Raw genomic sequence first — 20,214 nt, 5'->3', positions numbered from 1 at the left:
GCTGAAAGGATGGATAATGAGGAAAAAATAAAACTGTGAGGCTCAAGGCTGGTGTTCTCCACTCATTTAAGTGAAAAGCTAGGCTGGGCCCTGCTCTGACTCCAAGGGGCTAGGCGGCCAAGCGGGGCTGTGGGGAGGCCACTGTGGGGGGCCTGCCTTTCCTGCCTCTCCCCACAGGATGGGCACAGCCTGAGTCTGCCCTGAACCACCAGGAAATCAGGCCCCTTGGGTTCTCTTACTCCCTCTGGAACTGGGAGTAAACAGCAGAAGGGCACCTTGAGTGTGGGAAGAAACAAGGCTAGGGCCTCCTTGGGGCTCTCTGACCTTCTCTGGCAAGGCAACGTCGGGGTGACTGCACTCATACCCATCCGCCCCAGACTTCTAGGGGACGAGGTCCTTCTGCTAAAAGAGGGGCACACGGGAAAGGGCCGTACCTCCTGGCTCCCTTCTGATGGCTGGTTTCCTGGGTCTGCCTCTGAGGAACTGCTTTGGGACAGCCTCCTCCCTATCCTCTGAAAAGCAGCCTGGTGTCTAGGTGCTGGTCTTGGTCACCTGCTGGTGCTGCACATGGAGGCCAGACCCTTACAAATGTGGACTGGTGCCACTACTTAGCAAGTGAAAGGGTCTGAACTCGGTCTTTGGCCTGGCCCTGCCAGGGTCTTCAAGGCCTGGGGCCCAGCCATAAGTCTGCGACTCTGCCCCCAGAAGCCCCTCCTAGCTGAAGCAGGCAGGTGGGACTCAAAGGTCCCCAGTGCAGGCCAGGCTAGGCCAGCTCCCACGAGAGCAGCATGCCCACCCCAGCACTGCATAGCCAAGAGCAGCCCAAGCTGCCCAGCCCAGTCAACTCTGGCTCCGCTCCCTGGTTGGGTAGGAGGGACGCTGTAGCCTTGGAGCTTTCTGAGCACTTCATAACCACTGCAGGGTGGGCTCCTTGGCCCCTCCTCAGCTCCAAAGCCATCCCCGCTTCCCACCATATCTGGAGCAAGGAGCCACAGAGCAAAAACACAAAAAGGGAAGAGGTCTCCTCCAAGCCCAGAGGCCGAGCCGGGCCCTGAAAGGAGAGGCGCCTTCACCTTCCTTCACAGAAAGCCACACCATTCAGAGCCTGGCACCCTCAGCCACTTTATTTCTCAACAAGTGAGGGTCAGCACCCACGGTCCAGGGCATCTGAGAGCGTGAAATCCACAGTGACATCTCCAGTGTGGGGGTGGAACTCCACGGTGTAGGTGATGGTCTGGGGGCCACCTGGTGGCACTCTGGGGTCTAGTGTGGTGTTGAAGAAGTACACAGCCTGCTTGCAGTGGGGGTTCCAGCAACAGTACCCCTGCAGGGGAAGCAGCAAGAAGGCGGTGAGGGCTTCTGACACCCCAGCACCCTCCTGGCCAGCCTCCAGCCCAGGCAGCTCGTGGTGGGAAGCTGCTGTTCAGGGCCGGGTGACCTGGGGCCACTGAGGAGTTATCATCTGGCTGAACTTGCCAGGAACACCTGGAGCGCAGGCAGGTGGCACGGCGGCACCTGCTCTCAGGGCCGGCCCACTCTGGGACCCGCGCACACAGCACTACCTTGTCCTCCGCAGGCTTCAGGAGGCCGGTGCTGACCGTGCTGTCCGGGGTCAGGTGGTATTCCATCCACAGGACGGCTCCGTGGCTCCTCCCAGACCTGGGGGTGAGGGTGGGATGGGGGGTGGGAACGTTGGGCCAAAAACAAACAGCTGCACGAGAGACTGGCTAAGCATGGTCATGGCTCCCCTCTGCTTTTCAGAAACCTCTCGTCTCTTCCACTTCCATCCTGCCCAGTGAGGAGGCTCCTAACACTCCAACTGACTAAGGCAACTCAGTAAAATGCTGAGCAAGAAGAGCCACAACCCAAAGCTCCCACTCACTCCCCACAGCCTGGCCAAATACTCAAGAGTAACCCTGGGGCAGGGCCAGCTTGCTGCCGGACCAGCCTCCTCGGCCTGAGGTCACAGAAAGGTTTGGCTCAGAAGGCTCAGAGAGGAGTCCAGGCATCAAAGTCTAGAAGAGCTCTCCCAGATACTCTGGATGGCAGGCACAGATGGGCAACTGTCCTGCCTCCCCCTTGTCACAGGAGCCCAAAGGAGTTCTGGGCTCACGGCCTCCACCCAGTTAGAAGAAAGTTTTTCCTCTGGGAAGAAGCCGCCCCTCCCCATGAAGGGAGCTAGGGCTGGAGCTGGATGGGCCTGACCGTGCATCACAACGACAGCCCCTACCAATTCCTAACCTGCTTTAATTCCCAGGAGAGTTCAGGAATATGATCCACTGGGTAACCATAGCAACCAAATTCACATTTCTCTGCAGCTGTGTGTAACATGCTGCTTAGCTCAAAGGGAGCCTCAGATGTGGGAGGATCTGAGAGAGCCCACTCTGGCTCGCCCTCCCCACCCAGAAGCTGTGGGGACCCACTATACACTCAGGGCCACTTCAGGAGGGGCAAGGCTGAGACAAGGACAGCCATCCCACCCACATGAAAGTGGCCAAAGTAAGTGCTTAGCCACTCGGGCAATAACTATGAGAAAACAACCCTGCCACTTCCCCCACTGCCCCCACCTTGGAGACCACGCTCACCTCTTCAGCTCGATGGCACCCTCAGCACAGACAGGCTGCAGGGGGACCGGCTGCCGAAAATCAAAGGTCAGGATCTGCTGGGGCTCGGAGCGGCTGCGGCACGGGTACTCCCACAGTGGGTGGGGCTCGGCCTCCTTGCTCTCCCTGAAGTCGAGGGCGTGCTGAGAAGGGAAGAGGAGGTAGGGGTGTGCAGAGACAGAGCCGGGCGACCAGGGAACAAGGCCATGTCCTCGGCTCCAGGGTTTATCTATGCCAGTGGCCCCTAACCTCCATGGCCCTGGTCCCTCAGGGTAATTGCCATAGTCACGTGGGGCAATGGGTCCTCACAAAAGACCACAGGTGCCTAGCCAGACCAGCTGGCTTCTGTTCCTGCCACCATTCACAAGTCGTTTCCTCAGTAAGTCACTCTAAGCTTCATTATCTCCCTTTTAAAACTGGATGACTGGGAATTCCCTGGTGGCGCAGTGGTTAAGAATCTGCCTGCCAATGCAGGGTTCGATTCCTGGTCCGGGAAGACCCCACATGCCGCAGAGCAACTAAGCCCATGTGCCACAACTACTGAGCCTGCGCTCCAGAGCCACCAAGCCACAACTACTGAGCCCGCGAGCCACAACTACTGAAACCCGCATGCCTAGAGCGCATGCTCCACAACAAGAGAAGCCACTGCAATGAGAAGCCCGCGCACCGCAACGAAGAGTAGCCTTCCGCTCACCGCAGCTAGAGAAAGCCCACGCGCAGCAACGAAGACCCAACCCAGCCAAAATAAATAAAGTAAAATACAATAAAATAAATAAAATAAAATATAAAACTGGATGACACTGCCCATCTCACGAGCTACCTTGAAGACCAACTGTCTATTGATGAAAATACCTGTCATTTGGACACTTGCCCATTCAGTGACCCTTTCTGAGCACTACAGCTGCCAGATCACCCCCATACAAGGCTCCCAGTCTAGATGGAGACAACTGGAAGACAAGCGAACACAGTGCCTGGGGGACACTGACCAGCTGAGAACAGGGCTGGGCAGGAGAGCTGCCCGGACGGGTGATCTCTAGGCTGCCTCTTGAAGGTTACACAGAAGTTGGCAGCAAAGAGGAGAGTGGACAAAGCCCAGCAGGGGAAGGGTGAAGAGCAGTGCAGAGCGGGCCGAACAGTGCGGGGTGACTGCTGGGGTGGGAGTAAGGGCTCAGGGAGCCTTACAGGGTTTTCCTGCAGGAGACAGACAGGGCCAGACTTCGGATCTACAGATTCACCTGGGCTCCCTGCGGAGGAAGGCTGACTGGGAGAGGCAGGAGGGTGCATGGTCAGACAACGAGAGATCAAAGTGCCCCAGACCAGACCAGCAGCAGCGAGGGAAGAAAACTGGCTCACAAAGGACCTGATGGTTATGGAACCCAACAACCAACTGCAAGGGAAGGTGAAGACTTGTCTGGGAGGTTGCTGGGGCCCTGAGCCCAGCAGGCAGGTATGAAGCGGCAGCAGGTCTAGGACAGGAGCACTGGAAGGGGCCAGGCTCAGGGAGGGGAAAGAGAAGATGGATTCTGGAAGCATCAGGTCACAATGCTTGAAGTCATCTCGGTGGAGAATCCACAGCTCTTAGCTATTTGGTCTGAGCTCAGGAGAGATGCAGACACTGGCCAGCAAAGAGAGAAGATGGGGACAGCTATGGGGGTCTGGGCAGGGGCCTGGGGGAGACCTAGAACACAGGACACATTAGGGGATGAGAAGAGGGGAGGAATCCAGGAAGGAGCCTGAGAAGTGGCCAGGGGGAGCCCGGGTGTGCAGTGGTTTCTAGAAGAATCGAACAGTTAGTGGTATGCTGTGAAGAGGCAGGTAAGATGGAAACTGAAAATGTCCACTGGATTTATTTACTTAAAATATGTTTACACAAGTAATCCACAATCACTGTAGAAAAACTGTAAACAGAAAGATAAGCAAAATGAGGAAAATATTAACCACTTCCTAATCACACAACTAACATTTTGGTGTCCACTGCTCCACCCCTTTTTCTCTGCATGTGCAAATTTTTTCTAATTAAAAAGAAATTGGGGCAACTTCCCTGGTGGCACACTGGTTAAGAATCAGCCTGCCAACGCAGGGGACATGGGTTCAAGCCCTGGTCTGGGAAGATCCCACAGGCCGCAGAGCAACTAAGCCTGTGCGCCACAACTACTGAGCCTGTGCTCTAGAGCCCGCGCTCTAGAGCCCGCGAGCCACAACTACTGAGTCCACATGCCACAACTACTGAAGCCCACGCGCCTAGAGCCTGTGCTCCGCAATAAGAGAAGCGACCGCAACGAGAAGCCCGTGCACTGCAACGAAGAGTCGCCCCCGCTCGCCACAACTAGAGAAAGCCCGTGTGCAGCAACGAAGACCCAACACAGCCAAAAATAAATAAATAAATTTATATTATTAAAAAAAAATTAATATTGTACACAATTTTTAAAGGTTACTTTCCATTTATAGTTATTACACGTGTGAATTTTCTTAATACATAAAAATGGGATGGTGCTCCCTGCCCTGCCCTTCTAATGGGGCTCATGACTCTTCACATCCATCCTGGCTGAGCCAAATATCACTGGCACTTTCATGACTGCTTTGGGTTCTGGGAGATGGAGACCCTGGTGGCTGACTCGATCCCCTACTGATGTACAAATAACCCTGCAGGACCTTCCTTGCACATCCCACCCCCCTCCATGCTCTAGCACTTTCCCCTGGAATAGAGTCCCCAAAATGAAAATAGCTGGCTCAGAAGGTTGCCAAAATTGCCTTCTAGAGAGACCGTCCGAAAAGAGAACAAGCTGCTGACACTGGCAGGAATGGTTCCAGTGGCCTGGTGGTGGACAGGCCCCAACCCAAAATTCTGATTCAGGGGTTACAGCCCAGGGGCTAGAATGGCCTAATACCAGCCAGACTTGGAGACCCAATGGCTCTCAGGTTCATGCTCATGGTGAACCAAGTAGAACGGATACACCTGCCCTCGCTGCCCCCAACAGAGGAGCTCTCTGCGTGCTGCCTGCACTGCCCAACCCAGGTCCCTCCATGGAAGCCACACGTCCCCATCAGAAGCCTGTGGCCATGTGGAGTGGGTGGGTGGGACACTGTGGGTGGGAGCTGTGGCCCTGCCTACCTTAATCATATCATCCATGATGTGCACATTGAAGCCTTCACAGTCACCACAGGGGCTCCGGATCCTCCACAGGTCCTGTAAGGAAGGCACAGCCTTACTGACACCCACCCAGCCAGGGCACACCAACATCCGCACTCACCCAATGGGGGCAGGTGGGCAGGCACACCAAGGGCTCTGTGGGACAGCACAGAGATGTCCACGCCCACCCAGGCACACGGAAGTGTGGTGACAAGAGCAGGAAGGGTAAGTGAGGTCAGGCTGGGGGGCTGCCCCAGGTCCAAACCTGAGGCACATCTTGCTGCTCCCGCAGGCGTGGAAGAAATGCCCACAGTTGAATGGGCCCAGAGACACCAAAGACCCAGGATGGTTCCTCAAACCTGTAAAGCCCCCCATGATCCCAAGCCCTCTCCTATGAGGGACAATCGGCCAGAGCTACCAGGATAGTGTCTCTCCCTCCTTGTCCATCCTGAACACCGGTTCATTGGGAAGAGCTCTATCAACCAGTTCTCGAGGCTCTACGCCTATAAAGAGAGCGTGAGGACAGGATCCCCGGAGGGGACCAGAGGTGCACTCTGGCCAGTCAATGTTGCATTCTCTGTCTCTTGGACATATGCCTAGGAACAGTGTCATTCTCCACATTCCCTCTTTGGCCATGAAAACCAGAATTTACATGGAATCTGATCAAGTGAATAAAAAACACAAAAGAAATGCCCAGAAAATTAAGTGATGGAACCACTAAGCTACCAATGGATAAAGCCGTTCTTATCAAAGAAATATCAAATGACATTCACGCTACATTTCAGGTTAAAAGCATTTCAAAATCCTTTTAATAAAAAATGCCTTTCCCAAAATGACTTTGTGACTGTGGTTCTGCTTTGATGAGAAAATTAAAATGAAGGTTTTCAATTTTTCTCGCATAAAGAAGCTGACTCGCCCATCTCAAAATGCTTTTAACAACGGGAGCCTCAGCTCTCTTTTTTTTTTTGCCAGAACAGTCACTTTATTAACAGGAAGCGGGGGCCAGGCCTCTCGGCCCAGCGTGGCGCGGGCTGTGTGTGAGGTATGGTAACAGAATTGGAGCCTCAGCTCTTAATGAGAGCAGAGCAAGCTGAACAGCTTATCTTCTGAAACTCTTAATTTATATTTTAAAATTATTCTGATAAGCCATAATTGTAAAATGACAACACACAGCCATTTCCATTTCATGTGCCAAATTACTTCATTTTTTACAAAGGCAAGCCTCTTCTATTCAGTCCTGCAGTGTGATGACACAGAAAAACAGAGGCCCAAACTATTAAGACCCTAGTTGCTCCATCTGCATCCAAAGTCTTTACAAGAAAACAAGGTTCCCCCCATCCTCCACCCGAAAACTTCTGGGTGGCCTACCCTGAACTCCACGACCATCATGTGCAGCGAGGCAGCTTGGGGCATCACCACAGCGCCAGGCGCCAGGTGCCTGTCCACAGCAGTCCGTACATACCAGAAGTACAGGTTGTGCCACGGAAGCAGGCTGGTGGTGAAGAACGGCTCACCCAGGAGGAGAGAAACCTGGCAATCAGAGCAAGAAGCAGGACCAGGGCGTCAGAAGGATTCGGCTGAGGAGTAAAGGACAGGTTACAAGTTTCACAGGCACATTCGTTCATTCATTCACTCACCCACTTGGTCAGTCAGTCAGTCAACAAGCATATCAAGGTCTGCACCTGCCCTTGAGGATACAAAGATGAGAAACAGACATGAGCCCTGCCCTCAGGAGTGCAGAGTGGAAGGGGCAGCAGACAAGGCTGGGGGCCGTCCTCAGAGAGTGCAGTAAGCTCTGACAGAAGCAAGGAAGGGGCTCGTGGAGAGACTCTAGAGGTAAGAGCATAGGGAAGAGTTTCCAGGATGGCATCCTGTAAACCCTACTCAAAGCCTTATCATGACAATTTATTATCAGCGCTAGTCTGTCTCCTTCACCAGGCTCGGAGACCACAGAAGTAGGGACAGAGAAGTGGCAGCACAGTATTCCCAGCACAGCACCTGGCCCAGAGCAGATGGTCAGTGAAGGTTTGCTGATTAGATGAATAAATGCATGAACAGGAGACAGAAAAGCAAAGGAGTAGGGATTACAGGCAGAGGGATGGGCAGAAGCAAAAGCAGGGGTGTGAAATAGAGAAAGGCCCTTTTGGGAGCTTGTCAGACAAGCAGGTGGGGTAGGACGGTAAAGAAAGGGTGAGGCCACAGAGGTGGAGAGAAGCCAGGTCACCAAAGGCAGCTGATGACAGATAAAGGGGACTGGACTCTGCCCTGGAGGCAAGAGGGGATCACGAAAAGCTTTAATCAGGGTTTAGTATGAGAAGGAATGTGCTTTAGAAAGATCCCTCAGGAGTTCCCTGGTGGCCTAGTGGTTAGGATTCTGGGCTTTCACTGCTGTGGCCCACGTTCAATCCCTGACTGGGGAACTGAGAGATCCCACAAGCCACACAGTGTGGCCAAAAAAAAAAAAAAGAAAGATCCCCAAAGTATGTAGAAGTAGGGAGGCTACCTGCAGGTGGAGCTGGGGACAGGACATGACTTGGGCGAGCACTGCTATAGTCCAGGCAAGGAGTGGGGAGTCTGTGTCAAAGGGAGGAGAACCAGACAGCAGATGCTGAGGAGCCAGACCACCCAGGGCTGGGCCCAAGCAGACAGGCATCAAGGACAGGGCCAGTCCAAGATGACACATGGGTTCCTAGTTGAGATGACAGAGATGCAGAAGGAAACAACGAAAACAGAAAGGGGTTAGCCCTGTGTATTCCCTGCTCCCCCAACACTGAGGCAAGAATGCCCACTCTCACCACTTCTACTCAACAGTGACCTGGAGTCTAGCCAGTGCACCATATCAATGGCTTTCAGAATTTAAATTTTCTTTCTTTCTCTTTTTTTTTTGGCCGTGCCGTGCGGCTTGTGGGATCTTAGTTCCCCAACCAGGGACTGAACTCATGCCCCCTGCAGTGGAAGCGTGGAGTCCTAACCATTGGACCGCCAGGGAATTCCCTAAATATCTTTTTAATCCTCAACTATAAGGGAAAGAAAGAGCAACTTGTACACGAATGATCAGAGCAGCATCCTTCGTGGTAGCCAAAAAGGAGAAACCACCCAAATGTCCATAAACTGTCCATCAATATGGATAAATAAATTTCCATCAGTATGGACAAATAAAATGTGGTACAGCCATACAGTGGAGTATTATTCAGCAGCAAAAATAAATGAAGTATTGATAGATGCTGTAACATGAATGAACTCTGAAAGAAGCCACCTACGAAGGACTATACATAGCATGATTCCATTTATATGAAATGTCCAGAACTGGCACATCCATACAGAAGGAAAACAGGCTAGTGGCTGCCTAGGGCTGGGAGGCTGGGGATAAATAGGGAGTGACTGCTAATGGGCAAGGAGTTTCTTTCTGGGTGATGAAAATGTTCTAAAATTGATTGTGGTGATGGCTGCATAATCTTATGAATATACTAAATCACTGAACCGTACACTTTAAATTTCCTTGCTGCATGAACCATATCTCAGAAAGAAAGCTGTTCTTAAAAAAAAGGCATGGGAGGAAAACAGGCAAAAGGCTTAAATAGATATTTCACTAAACAAGATATAGAATAGCTTATAAGCACATGAAAAGGTGTTCAACATTATTAGGCAAACACAACTCAAAACTACGAGACATCACCACACACCCACTAAAATGGCTATACTTAAAAAAAAAAAAAAAAAAAAGAGGGCTTCCCTGGTAGCGCAGTGGTTGAAAGTCCGCCTGCTGATGCAGGGGACACGGGTTCGTGCCCCGGTCCGGGAAGATCCCACGTGCCGCGGGGAAGCTAGGCCCGTGAGCCATGGCCGCTGAGCCTGTGCTCCACAACGGGAGAGGCCACAACAGTGAGAGGCCCACGTACCGCAAAAAAAAAAAAAAAAAAAGAGACAATACGAAGTGTTGGTAAAGATATGGAGAAACTGGAACCCTCATACATTACTGGTTGGGATATAAAATGGTATACCCGCTTTGGATAACAGTTTAATAGTTTATTTAAAAGTTAAACAGTGAATTCCACTGCGGTCCAGTGGTTAGGACTCGGCACTTTCACTGCTGAGGGCACAGGTTCAATCCCTGGTCAGGGAACTAATATCCCACAAGCCATATGGCACAGCAAAAAAAAAAAAAAAAAGAGTTAAACAAAAATATCACACAACCCAGCAATTCCAAGCCTAGGTATCTAAGGGAACCGAAAACACAAACCCTCACAAAGACTTAACATACCCATGCTCACAGTAGCATTATTCATAATAGTCAAAAACTGAAAACAATCCAAATGTCCACCAACAAGTGAATGGGTAAACCAAATATCACACAGTCATACACTGGAACACTACTCAGCATTGAAAAGGAACAAAATACTGACACATTCTACAACACGGATGAACCTTTCAGCCACGAACAGTGAAATAAGCCCGACACAAAAGACCACATATTGTATTATTCCACTCACACGAAATGCCAAGAAAAGGCAAAGTTACAGAGAGAGAAACCACATCAGCGGCTGCCTGGGGCTAGGGGCTGGGTGATGGAAGTTCTAAAACTAGACAGTGTGACAGTTATATAATTCTCTATATTTACTAAAAAATCTTCAAATTGTACACTTGGAATGGGTTAGTTTTATGGTATGTCAATTATATCTCAATAAAGGGGTTAAAAAAAATGTTGGCAAGAAAGATGACAGGTTCCAGCTTGAAGGGCCTGTGGGATATGTGAGATTTGAAGACCCGGCTTGGACACCCACGATTCCCACCTGGGAAGGGATGTGATGGTCTCGAGAGGAGATGCAACGGAAGAGGAGAGGACAGACAAGAAGAGAGCACCAAGGACACCTGCAGGGAAGGATCAAGTGAAGGAAGAGAGACCGATGAAGGACTGAGAAGGAGCAGCCAGAAAGAGAAGAGGAAACCCTGGAAAGGCAGCCTCTTAAGGGCCTAAAGAGAAGTATGTTGAGGAGGGAGAGGCCCCTGTTGTGAGGGTGCAGGAGGCCAGCGCGATGAAGCGACAAGGAGACCGTGTCTAGTAGCTAAGGTTACTGAGGGCCGGGAGCAGTTTCGGAGGCACACGGGGGACTGAGGAACAGATGGGAGGCGGAAGCGTGCACAGCAGTGCTGTGAGGGGAAAAGGGAGGGGACACGATGTGCCGAAGTCGCTCTTAGCAGAGCTCGTCTGCCGTTGCTGAAGGAGCAGCCATGACCCACTTGAGAGCTGTGCAAGTATTTGCTCAGCAGGCATCTCTGCAAACCTCACCACACCCTCAACAGCGGCGAGTCCTTAGCTGGTGAGTGACTGGGGGACACACAGTGAGGTCCGGAGAAGGGGGCAGTCAGGCTGTCTCAGAGCCGTGCTGTCCAGAGCAAACGCAGAGCACTCACTACTTACCTTTTTACCCTCCAAGTCTGCAGGTGTTAATAATTCAGGCCGTTTCTCTATTATATTAATTTTATCTTCCAAGTGGTTAGCCTTGAAGATCTTAGAGAGAAAACAAAACTATTGTTTTTGTCCAGAAAAAGAACATCTCAGTTCCTTTATCTGTGTGCAGTTCTCTGGCCAAACAGTTCTGGAGCACCACTTTCAGCTGCTTTGCAGAACTTCTCCCATCCAAAGGCCGCCTACAGACCTCAGATGAGATCAGGAACAAAATGTCATAAGAGCAAAAGAAATTTCTCTTGCAGGCACATTGGCAAGACTTAGCTGTAGGCTTGTAGTTCTGGTGGAGGTAGGTTATCCCTCAGAGAGGGAATCACAGGCCAGGAGGAGAAACACTGTCACAGAACCAACCAGTCAGGTCAGTTTGTGAGCAGTGACTCCGTGGGCGCTGGTGCCCCAGAAACAAATCTCAAATTCAGTTCTATCACCACAAAGACTTTAGTTTTTTTCATTTTATGTGAAGTGAGGAGAGAAGCCTAAACATCTTCAGCCACAACAAACAAAGTAGAGTCTAAACGCTCACTGCTATTCAACGGCAGCCCCAGAAGACTTCCAGGCCAGCTCTCGACTCAGGGGTCACAAGAACTTCACTGGCAGCTCCTACTTCTCCCAGTTCCCTTGGTACCAGCACTGCTTCAAAGCGATCAATCCCAGACTCAGGAAGGCAGGCCCCACAGGTCCCCTCATTATTTCAGTAACAACAATTATCACTTACTTTTTTCATCAGTCTATGAGAAGCTGCTGAATTCTCTATCGTAAATACCTGAAGAGGATACCATGCTATTAGTTGTAGGAGGTGCACTTAACAGAGAAAGAAAACAAAGATTAAAATGCAACTCCAAGGCAGAGGACAACATCTAACTAACTCTACCTGTGCTCATTATCCCCCTGGGACAGTACAACATTCTGCGCTGAGCCTAGCGAGGTGGCAGACTCAGACTCGGGAGCTGTGGCGATGGGGCAACAGCTATAGCCTGACTCCTGCCCGCACACGAGGCAACAACCCCTTAGTCACCAACACAAGCACGCCTGCCACATATGTGGCAGCTGCACTTGAAAGAGCTTTAGTCACAAAACCATGTACCCAGACCACATGACACCCGAACTCAAGGGCGGCCGTCAGGAACCTGGTAGAAGGCACATGTCCAGTACCTGCTCTGCCCCAAGGTGATGCGCCAGTATGGAGAGCAGACTGCCATCACTGATGCACAGGCAGACACTGTCCGGCTTAAGCACCTGCAGAAAAGAACAACCTCAGCACAGATTTTCTTACAATGTCAAGAAATTCCTGTTGACAAACTGACAGGAACATTTCCCATCTGACCCCCTAACTCACTCTGTGATTACTCAATCTTGATTTCCTCCTCACTCCATCCCCTACACAGCCCGGCTGGATCTTCCTATGCCCTAACACCAGTCATACCTGCCTCCCAGGCCCAGGTGGTAACCAGCCCCCCACTCCAACACAACCACCTCCCTCACCTCTCCCCACCATCAGGAAAGACTGTCCTCAAGCCATCCTAGAAGGCCCAGCTGAAGGGCTGCCCTGTTTATCAGAGGCAACCTCCCAATCCACAACCACAGGCCTCTTCCCTACCTGGTCACAGCACAGAAAGCTGTACGCATGTCAAATGACTCCCCAAAGCAGGAATGCCTTTATGGGTCAAGAGACTCCTCTGAGAGAAACTTAGGATGGTTGGGACCCTCCTTCCCCCCAAAAATGCAGGCATATGCATACGTGCACACATATTTTTCTGCATATGACTCCAAGGGGTCCAGAGACCCCCGTCCAAACCTTGTGTGTGGTCCCCAGGCTGAGACACTCCTTCTACAGGTAGCAGGGAGCAAAGGTCTTTCAGGAGAGTTACATGACAAAATTTACATTCTAGAAAATTTTAGAAAGGAAGTAGGAGATGAGAGGAATAATGGGGTGGCTGAATCCACAAGGATCACGCAAAGGAATTGCTGGTGACCATAAAGGCAAAGTGTCCAGAGGTAAGGCAGGGGCCAGGGAGAGGCTCCCATAGAAGAGCAGAGAACAAGCCCTCAGGTAGTCCAGAAACAAGCTCCCTGGCCTCTGCCCAAATGCCCGCCCAGAAGGAGCCGGCTGAAGCCACTCATGGACAGAGAAGGGAGCACAGAAAACAAAACCAGCTAATCATAAGTGAGCAATGAGCTCGATTGGGTCCATGGGACAAACCTCTCCTGGCCTACAACCACCTAAGGGGCTGGACACTTACCGTCCTCAGGGCCTGGACGTATTGATCAGTTCTGTTCTGATCATTGATCTCTCCAAACCGAGGCCGGTTCCAGAGCAGGTGAGCCTGGCAGTCACACACAGGGCGTGCTGGGTGGGCTCTCCCATCCTTTTCGGGGCTGGGTCAGGAAATGAACAGACACAGGGTGATGACCTGCTAGGCACCAGTGAGTATGAAGGCATGGCACAGGGACCTGCCCCAGGGAAATCGAGATGGAGAGGGGACACACGCATGGTCCTCTAGGGGGCATGAGTCTAGGCACTGGCTGTGGAGTGGGCGTTAGAGGTCGGAGGGCCCTCCAATTCAAGGCTTCTCATATATATCTGCTCCAAATGGGGGTCCTGCCACTGGGGCAGCCTCTTCAGAGTACACACAAACAGGCACTGAAATACCCAGTCACAAACTTTTGCTCTTATTCTGTTCAGATACAAATGTGCCCACTCAAACCTCTACAGGGTCTGTACAGGGAATTTAGATAAAGGCACAGTGTCACAAGCCTAATGTCCCACCCAATGAGGCTTGGGGCACACCTGGTCCTCTGGAGGCTGTACCACACACAGTAGTCGTCATGGTGGGCTACCAGGCAGAGGGCTGAGCCCTGGACAACAGGCTCCTCTTCTGGCAGGAAGTACACACACTGCATCCAGTGGTCCCGCCACTGAAACAGGAAGAGAATCAGCTATCACCAAGCTGCAACAAGAGCAATGCATCTAATCTGGGGGCCAAAACCCAATTCAAAAATCAATTTGCAGGGAAACCACTGTGTGGACTATAGATAGCTACTACGGCCAAAGAGATAAAGAAGAAAATCCTCAAGTCAGAGAGGCTAAAGGTTCAAAATCTTGCTGGAACACTGCTGGCTTCAGAAGGATAGAATGTGGCCTAGGGCAGTGGTCTTCAAGGTGGGCTCAGGGGAGGGGACTACAGCCTCTGCCGTGCGTGCGTGTGTGTGTGTGTGTGTGTGTGTGTGTGTGTGTGTGTGTGTGTTCGTGACTAGCAGGAACCTTCTGCCAAAATGTGTACTTGATTGCAAGTATCTCCCCTCCACTAAAATCATACCTATACTGACCTCCTGCCCCCACTCACACCTCTTCAGAGTAGCTCCTCAGAGCTGAGAGGCTGTCTCCCAGGCTACAGTCCTCATCTGACTTCAAATAAAGTTAAGTCACAACTCTCACACTGTGTTGTTTTTTTTTTTCAGTCAACACATTCTATCCTACCTGATCTTGAACTTAAAGACAGGTGAATAACATTCCCATCTATCTAAGATGTCTATTTGAATGTAAAAGCTAGAAAATTAAAATCTAACCAGATACATTCTGGAAAAAATAAACACTAACAAGGAGGAAAAAAGATCTCTAAAACCTGTTATTCATTCTTTACTGTGCCTCCCTGACCCCTCCCAGTCTCCCACAGTGCTTCCCTGTCACCATGTCCCTCCCACACACCAGCCTCCCAGGTCCTAATGCTAAAGAGCTATGATAGCCAGAATCCACTGTCTGAGGCTGATCAAAAGCAGTTTAATGAAGTCATGAGGGAGATTCATTAGCAGCTCTTCAAATTCGAAACAGTCCAAAAGTCACCACTGGTAGAGGAAGGACACAAGCCCCACAGTCAGGACACCTGGGGACAAGCACCCACCAAGGCTGCCTACACCTGAGGCCCTGCTCCCCTCATCGGCCCGGCTTTGTGTGGTTACCCAGCATGTCTTATATGAGGATTCAAGGAGAAAATACACATAGAAGCACTTTGAAGATATACAAATGAGAAGTATTTACATTTTAATGAAATTCTTATGCTAATTTTGCAATTACCACACTCCTAGAGAGGAAGAAAGCAGCCCAGTGCCAACCTCAATTCTGTTGGAGAATTCTGACCTCCCCCCCACACCACACCCCACCACACACACACCACACACGCCCCCCACACACACAGATCACACACCACACACACACATCCCACACCCCACACCCCACACACGCTCTCAGCCTACGGAGGACTGAGGCTATGCAGAGTGGAGCCGGGGCAGCTCAAGGGCCCAGGAGGACTGACCGAAATCGCACAGCAGTCATGACCCTTTGGCCTAAGCAGTAACTCAGGGAGCAGGATGAGATGCTAAGGCCTTCCCTGAAGTCACCATGTATACACCCAGAACCAGCAGCTGAGCAATCAAAGCCAAGCCAGTGCCCAGCAAGTGGGAACAGGAAGTCAGAACACACAGAGGACAGTGCCCAAGGCCTCCCAGGTGGAGGGAACATTTGATTCCTTGGTCCTGAAGCATCTTTCCCACTTTCTTCCCTTGTGTTTGTGTACAGAGGGGTAGATAATACATGCACATGAGAGAAAACTCAAAAGATATAAAAGGGTCATGGAATGAAAAATAAGTTTCCTTTCCACCCCTAACCTCCAGCTCCCTTCCCAGAAGCAACCATTTTTACCAATTTCTGTGAATTCTTCCCAATATATCCTCGCATACATGCACCACACATAAAGGCTGATAAACACATATATTCTTATTTTTAATAACGCCAACGCTGGCACAGCACACACTGTTCTGTGCCTCTCGTTGTTTCACTTGATCTGTCCTTGAGACTGTTCCACATCAGTGCAGAGACAGCCACCTCACCCTCTGCGTGGATGCAGGAAAATGGACTTGGCCAGTCCCTGCTGGTGGCCTCTAGGTTGTTCCAGTCTTTTCTATTTAATCAGGGCTACAGTGAGTATCCTGGCACACACATCATTCTACACGTATGCAGCTCCATCCAGAGCCTAAATGCCTAGAAGGGGCGTCATGTCCCATCCTGACCGACTGTGGGCCTTGCTGCACTCCACAACGCTCTGGTGATCACCCTCCTGCACTGCCCCACGGCTCCACCAACAGCATGCAAACTCTGAACTTTATTCACTAATACATGAAAAACAGTATTTCACTGTTTAAATCTGCATGGTTCTTGGACTTCCCTGATGGCACAGTGGTTAAGAATCCACCTGCCAATGCAGGGGACACGGGTTCGAGTCCTGGTCCGGGAAGATCCCAAGTGCCATGGAGCAACCAAGCCCATGCGCCACAGCTACTGAGCCCGCGCCCTAGAGCCTGAGAGCCACAACTACTGAAGCCCGCGCACCTAGAGCCCGTGCTCTGCAACAAGAGAAGCCACTGCAGTGAGAAGCCAGTGCACTGCAATAAACAGTAGCCCCTGCTCGCCTCAACTAGAGAAAGCCCGTGCGCAGCAACGAAGACCCAACGCAGCTGAAAAATAAATAAATAAATAAATAAAATTAAGAAAAATATTTTTAAAGAAAAAGGAATATAATATGTATTTCCTTTTCTGTAGTTCACATCCTCCCCACTTTCCATTGAGCTGAAGAAGGTAGATTTTGAGGTCACAGAAAATGCGGCTGTAGACAGGCTGTAGTTCTCTATCACAAGCTAATCTGAGGACCCCTGGATTACTCGGTGGTCAGGTCTAAGAGTGGCTGTACCAGGACGAGGGGAGAGCCAGCACACCAAAGCTGCCCTATGGCTCACTGTGACCACTGGTGTTGACCATGAACTTGGCCTGAAAGGTCTATCTTATATCTTACTACAGCTAGCCTTGCCTTTTTTTCTTTTAAACTCTTCTTTGACATTGATTCTAACATAGTCCCTTCTATCTCTAAATTCTTAGGAATCTAAGATTCAACATGCTCCTTTCCCAGGACCAAAAGTGGACAAGTTTCCTGATTTCCACGAAAACGTGCTCAGCTCCCGCCTCTTACCTGGAGTTCCTCTGGATCCGAGTGTGCCCAGAAGGGGGCCGTGGTGCACTTGATCTTCCCCTCAGGGTCCATTTCAATATCCCACCAGGAGAGAACCACCTGAGCTTGGCCAGATGCCAGAGGTTCAAACTGCCTGCTATGGGAGGCTGTTGAGCTACTGACTTGCTTGCTGAAGTCCACACTGTGGAAGAATATTCAGGAACTGAAGCATATTTTAAGCTCACACACTCCATCTTTAAGCATTTATGGTGACCTCACCAGCAATGAGACTTGTTTGCAATGGACTCCTGATGTCAAAATGAACTCAAAAAGAACTGCCAAAGACCGCAATTCACCAAGTGTCTCCAAACGCCATGACCCTGGGTGGCTCCTTGGTACCTGAACATAGGCAGCACGTTGCTGAGGACAGTGAAGTCAGTGGGAGACACCTGGTTCAGCTGAATGTCATAGACAGAGGGCGCGCCAGGACACCTCTCCAGTTCCAAGGGGGGGACAATGACTTGCTCTCCAAGGCTGGTCTGAACACGGATGGGAAACAGCTTGTTCCATGACCACATCCTCCTGGACTCCACCAGCTGTGCGTAGACGGTTGCTCTGTGAGGCACTGCCTCACAATTTTTCTAAGTTTATATTAAAAAAGTAAAACAAAAGAACAAAAAAATAACCAGTTATGTTGACCCACAGTAATTCCCATTGAGCAAAAGAGATTTATTCCCTAATATTAGGGAATAAATATTAGTATAGTAATTATAAATATTAGTATAGTATTAGTATAGTATAAATATACTAATATTTATATTATAAATATTAGTATAGTATAAATATACTAATATTTATATTAGTATATTATATATAATAATATATATATTACATTATATATATAATATTACATATTACATTTATATATATAATACATATACAAATATATAAATATTAGTATAGTATTAGTATAGTATTATTAGTATAGTATTATAGATTAGTAACATCTAATGCCTTATCACTATTAGGACAGTGAACTGTTTTCAGCCAATGCCCTTGGGAACAGAAGAAACCAGACTTCAGAAAGAATACACATTATGCCTAAGACGACTTATGTCAGGTAAGTTCCTAGCTACCTGACACTCTTGAATATTTCAAAAATAAACCTTGCCCCAGGAGCTTCCACCTGAGTGGGTGGTGGGATTCCAGGGCGCTGCTATGGAGGGGTGTAGTGAGCCACAGCTGGATGCTAAGGTCAAGGTCACCAACTAGCTCATAGATTTTCCGTGGAAGGTGGGTATGGCTGTGAGCTCAGACAGCTGCAGATCACTTAAGTATCCTTATGTTGCAGTGATGCTCAAAGTGGCAGATCATTCAGGCCAAGTAAAGAACAAGTCCTTCGAAATGACAATTCCACAGTTTCAGAATTTCTAGACAGTTCAAGGAAATTGCTGCAATTATTGAAACTGTGTGAAAACTGATTACTTGGTTGATGAATTGCTACCATCATTCTAAAATCATGGACTTTACTTTCTGCAACAAAACTGCCTAAGGATCAAATGATATTTATTGAATGAAAATTACACTTTTGGTTTTCCATTTTTTTAAATAATAAAAAAGAAAATCAGACAAACAGGAATTACAAAGTGGTGATTGCCACACACTTTGTGAATGTACTAAGAGCCACTGAATTGGAAACTTTAAAGGGTGAAGAATTCTGTGGTATGTGAATTCTATCTTAATTGGACAAGTGGCCATCCTCAACTGACCTGACCTCCTGGCCTCACCTGGCACTGCCGACCACACTCCTCACTTGGCTTTGGCTGCAGTCCCTCATCCGATTTCCCTCCTGCCTCATTCATCCAACACCCTCTACCTGCCAGGCACTAGGGGCCCAGCCATGAAGAGAACACTCACAGCTGCTACTGCACAGAAAGCACAAGCACAGGGTTTGTCTACCTCATCACTAGTGACCTTTTGGATCAGGTGATCCTTTACTGTGGGGGCTGCTCTGTGCATTGTAGGATGTTTGGTAACATCCCTGGCCTCTACCCACAACATGACAGTAGCACCACCTCTCAGTTGTGACATCAAAACTGTCTCCAGACACAGCTCTGGATGAGAAGCACTGCTCTCCCTCTCTGTTTCCTTCACAAAGCTGTGCTTCCCCTGCCCATCCCTTACAGAGAGAATTCCCCAGAGACCTGGTCTGGACCATCTTTTTCTCCCACCATGTACTCTCCCATTTGACCTCAACCACTCCATCTTCATTTACCAAATACATGTACCCAAATGCCTCCTGGTCCTCTCTACTTGGCTGACCCTCAGCTCAAAGTCTGTCTAAACCAAACAAGTCACCTTCACCTCTCCCCCACCTTCCCAGGCCTGGTCCTCCTCCCAGTCAACAGGGAGCACCACCATCCAAGCCAGTCACCTACACCTCAAACCCTGGCATCATCCTCAATGCCTCCACATCTAAGTAACAGAAGTCCTTGACCACCTTCCCCCTCCCCGAGTCTACCTCTCTGGGCTCCACTGCTATGGCCTTGACTAAGGCCTACCTCAGCCCAGCACCTGAACAACTCCAGCCACCTTCTAACTAGTCTTCCTGCCCCTAGTGTTGCACCCCAGCTGCTCTCCACATGCCTGCCTGCATAAATCTGACACTGATCCTCTGCTTAAAATCCTTCTGAGCTACCACATTGCCTTCTGGAGCACAGGGGCCCTTCTTGGTCAGGCCCTGCCCAGCCCTTCAGCCTTCTCTCTTACCCTGCCTCCCACACACCCATAATCTGACTCATCTTCACATCTTTGTGCAGGCTGACCTCCTCTGCCGCGACTCCCCCCAGCTGCCAGGCCAAACTCTGCTCACTCTCAAGACTGACTCAGCTCATGCTTCATCTTCCCCAACCTCCCCGCCTTCTCCCACCAGAGGGGCAGGACCTCACCCCACCGACCACCATCAGTGTGGACCTCAAACTGTACTGTGACCACCTGCCCACCTACCTGCCTCCCCAG

The 20,214-nt window shown here is 50.1% G+C and overlaps 2 protein-coding genes across 6 annotated transcripts in view; one reads left to right on the top strand and one right to left on the bottom strand.

Moving 5' to 3' along the window:
* Positions 1–1,109: 1,109 nt before the first annotated feature.
* PRMT7 (protein arginine methyltransferase 7) overlaps positions 1,110–20,214 on the bottom strand; it is a 49,081-nt gene continuing 29,976 nt past the window's right edge. For all 5 annotated transcript variants that reach the window (XM_082676538.1, XM_082676535.1, XM_082676539.1 and 2 more), the window contains 12 exons: positions 17,596–17,837; positions 17,218–17,398; positions 13,989–14,116; positions 13,441–13,576; positions 12,353–12,436; positions 11,916–11,963; positions 11,153–11,242; positions 7,102–7,263; positions 5,716–5,790; positions 2,586–2,746; positions 1,563–1,659; positions 1,110–1,324 (listed from right to left, as the gene is read on the bottom strand). In XM_082676538.1, the coding sequence (XP_082532664.1) occupies positions 1,145–1,324; positions 1,563–1,659; positions 2,586–2,746; positions 5,716–5,790; positions 7,102–7,263; positions 11,153–11,242; positions 11,916–11,963; positions 12,353–12,436; positions 13,441–13,576; positions 13,989–14,116; positions 17,218–17,398; positions 17,596–17,837 (1,584 nt within the window). In that variant the 3' untranslated portion in view covers positions 1,110–1,144. The remainder of the gene's footprint in view (positions 1,325–1,562; positions 1,660–2,585; positions 2,747–5,715; positions 5,791–7,101; positions 7,264–11,152; positions 11,243–11,915; positions 11,964–12,352; positions 12,437–13,440; positions 13,577–13,988; positions 14,117–17,217; positions 17,399–17,595; positions 17,838–20,214) is intronic.
* Positions 18,380–18,933, top strand: LOC309836780 (COMM domain-containing protein 6-like). Its single transcript, XM_082676948.1, is given in 2 exon segments — positions 18,380–18,626; positions 18,628–18,933. Coding segments are annotated over 2 exon segments (174 nt in total). The 5' UTR covers positions 18,380–18,495; the 3' UTR covers positions 18,671–18,933.

Source organism: Grampus griseus, assembly GCF_964374135.1.
Source record: "Grampus griseus genome assembly, chromosome: 19".
NCBI classification, from domain to species: domain Eukaryota; kingdom Metazoa; phylum Chordata; class Mammalia; order Artiodactyla; family Delphinidae; genus Grampus; species Grampus griseus.
Note: the sequence above shows the minus strand (reverse complement) of the source record. Positions and strands in the feature narration are given on the sequence as shown.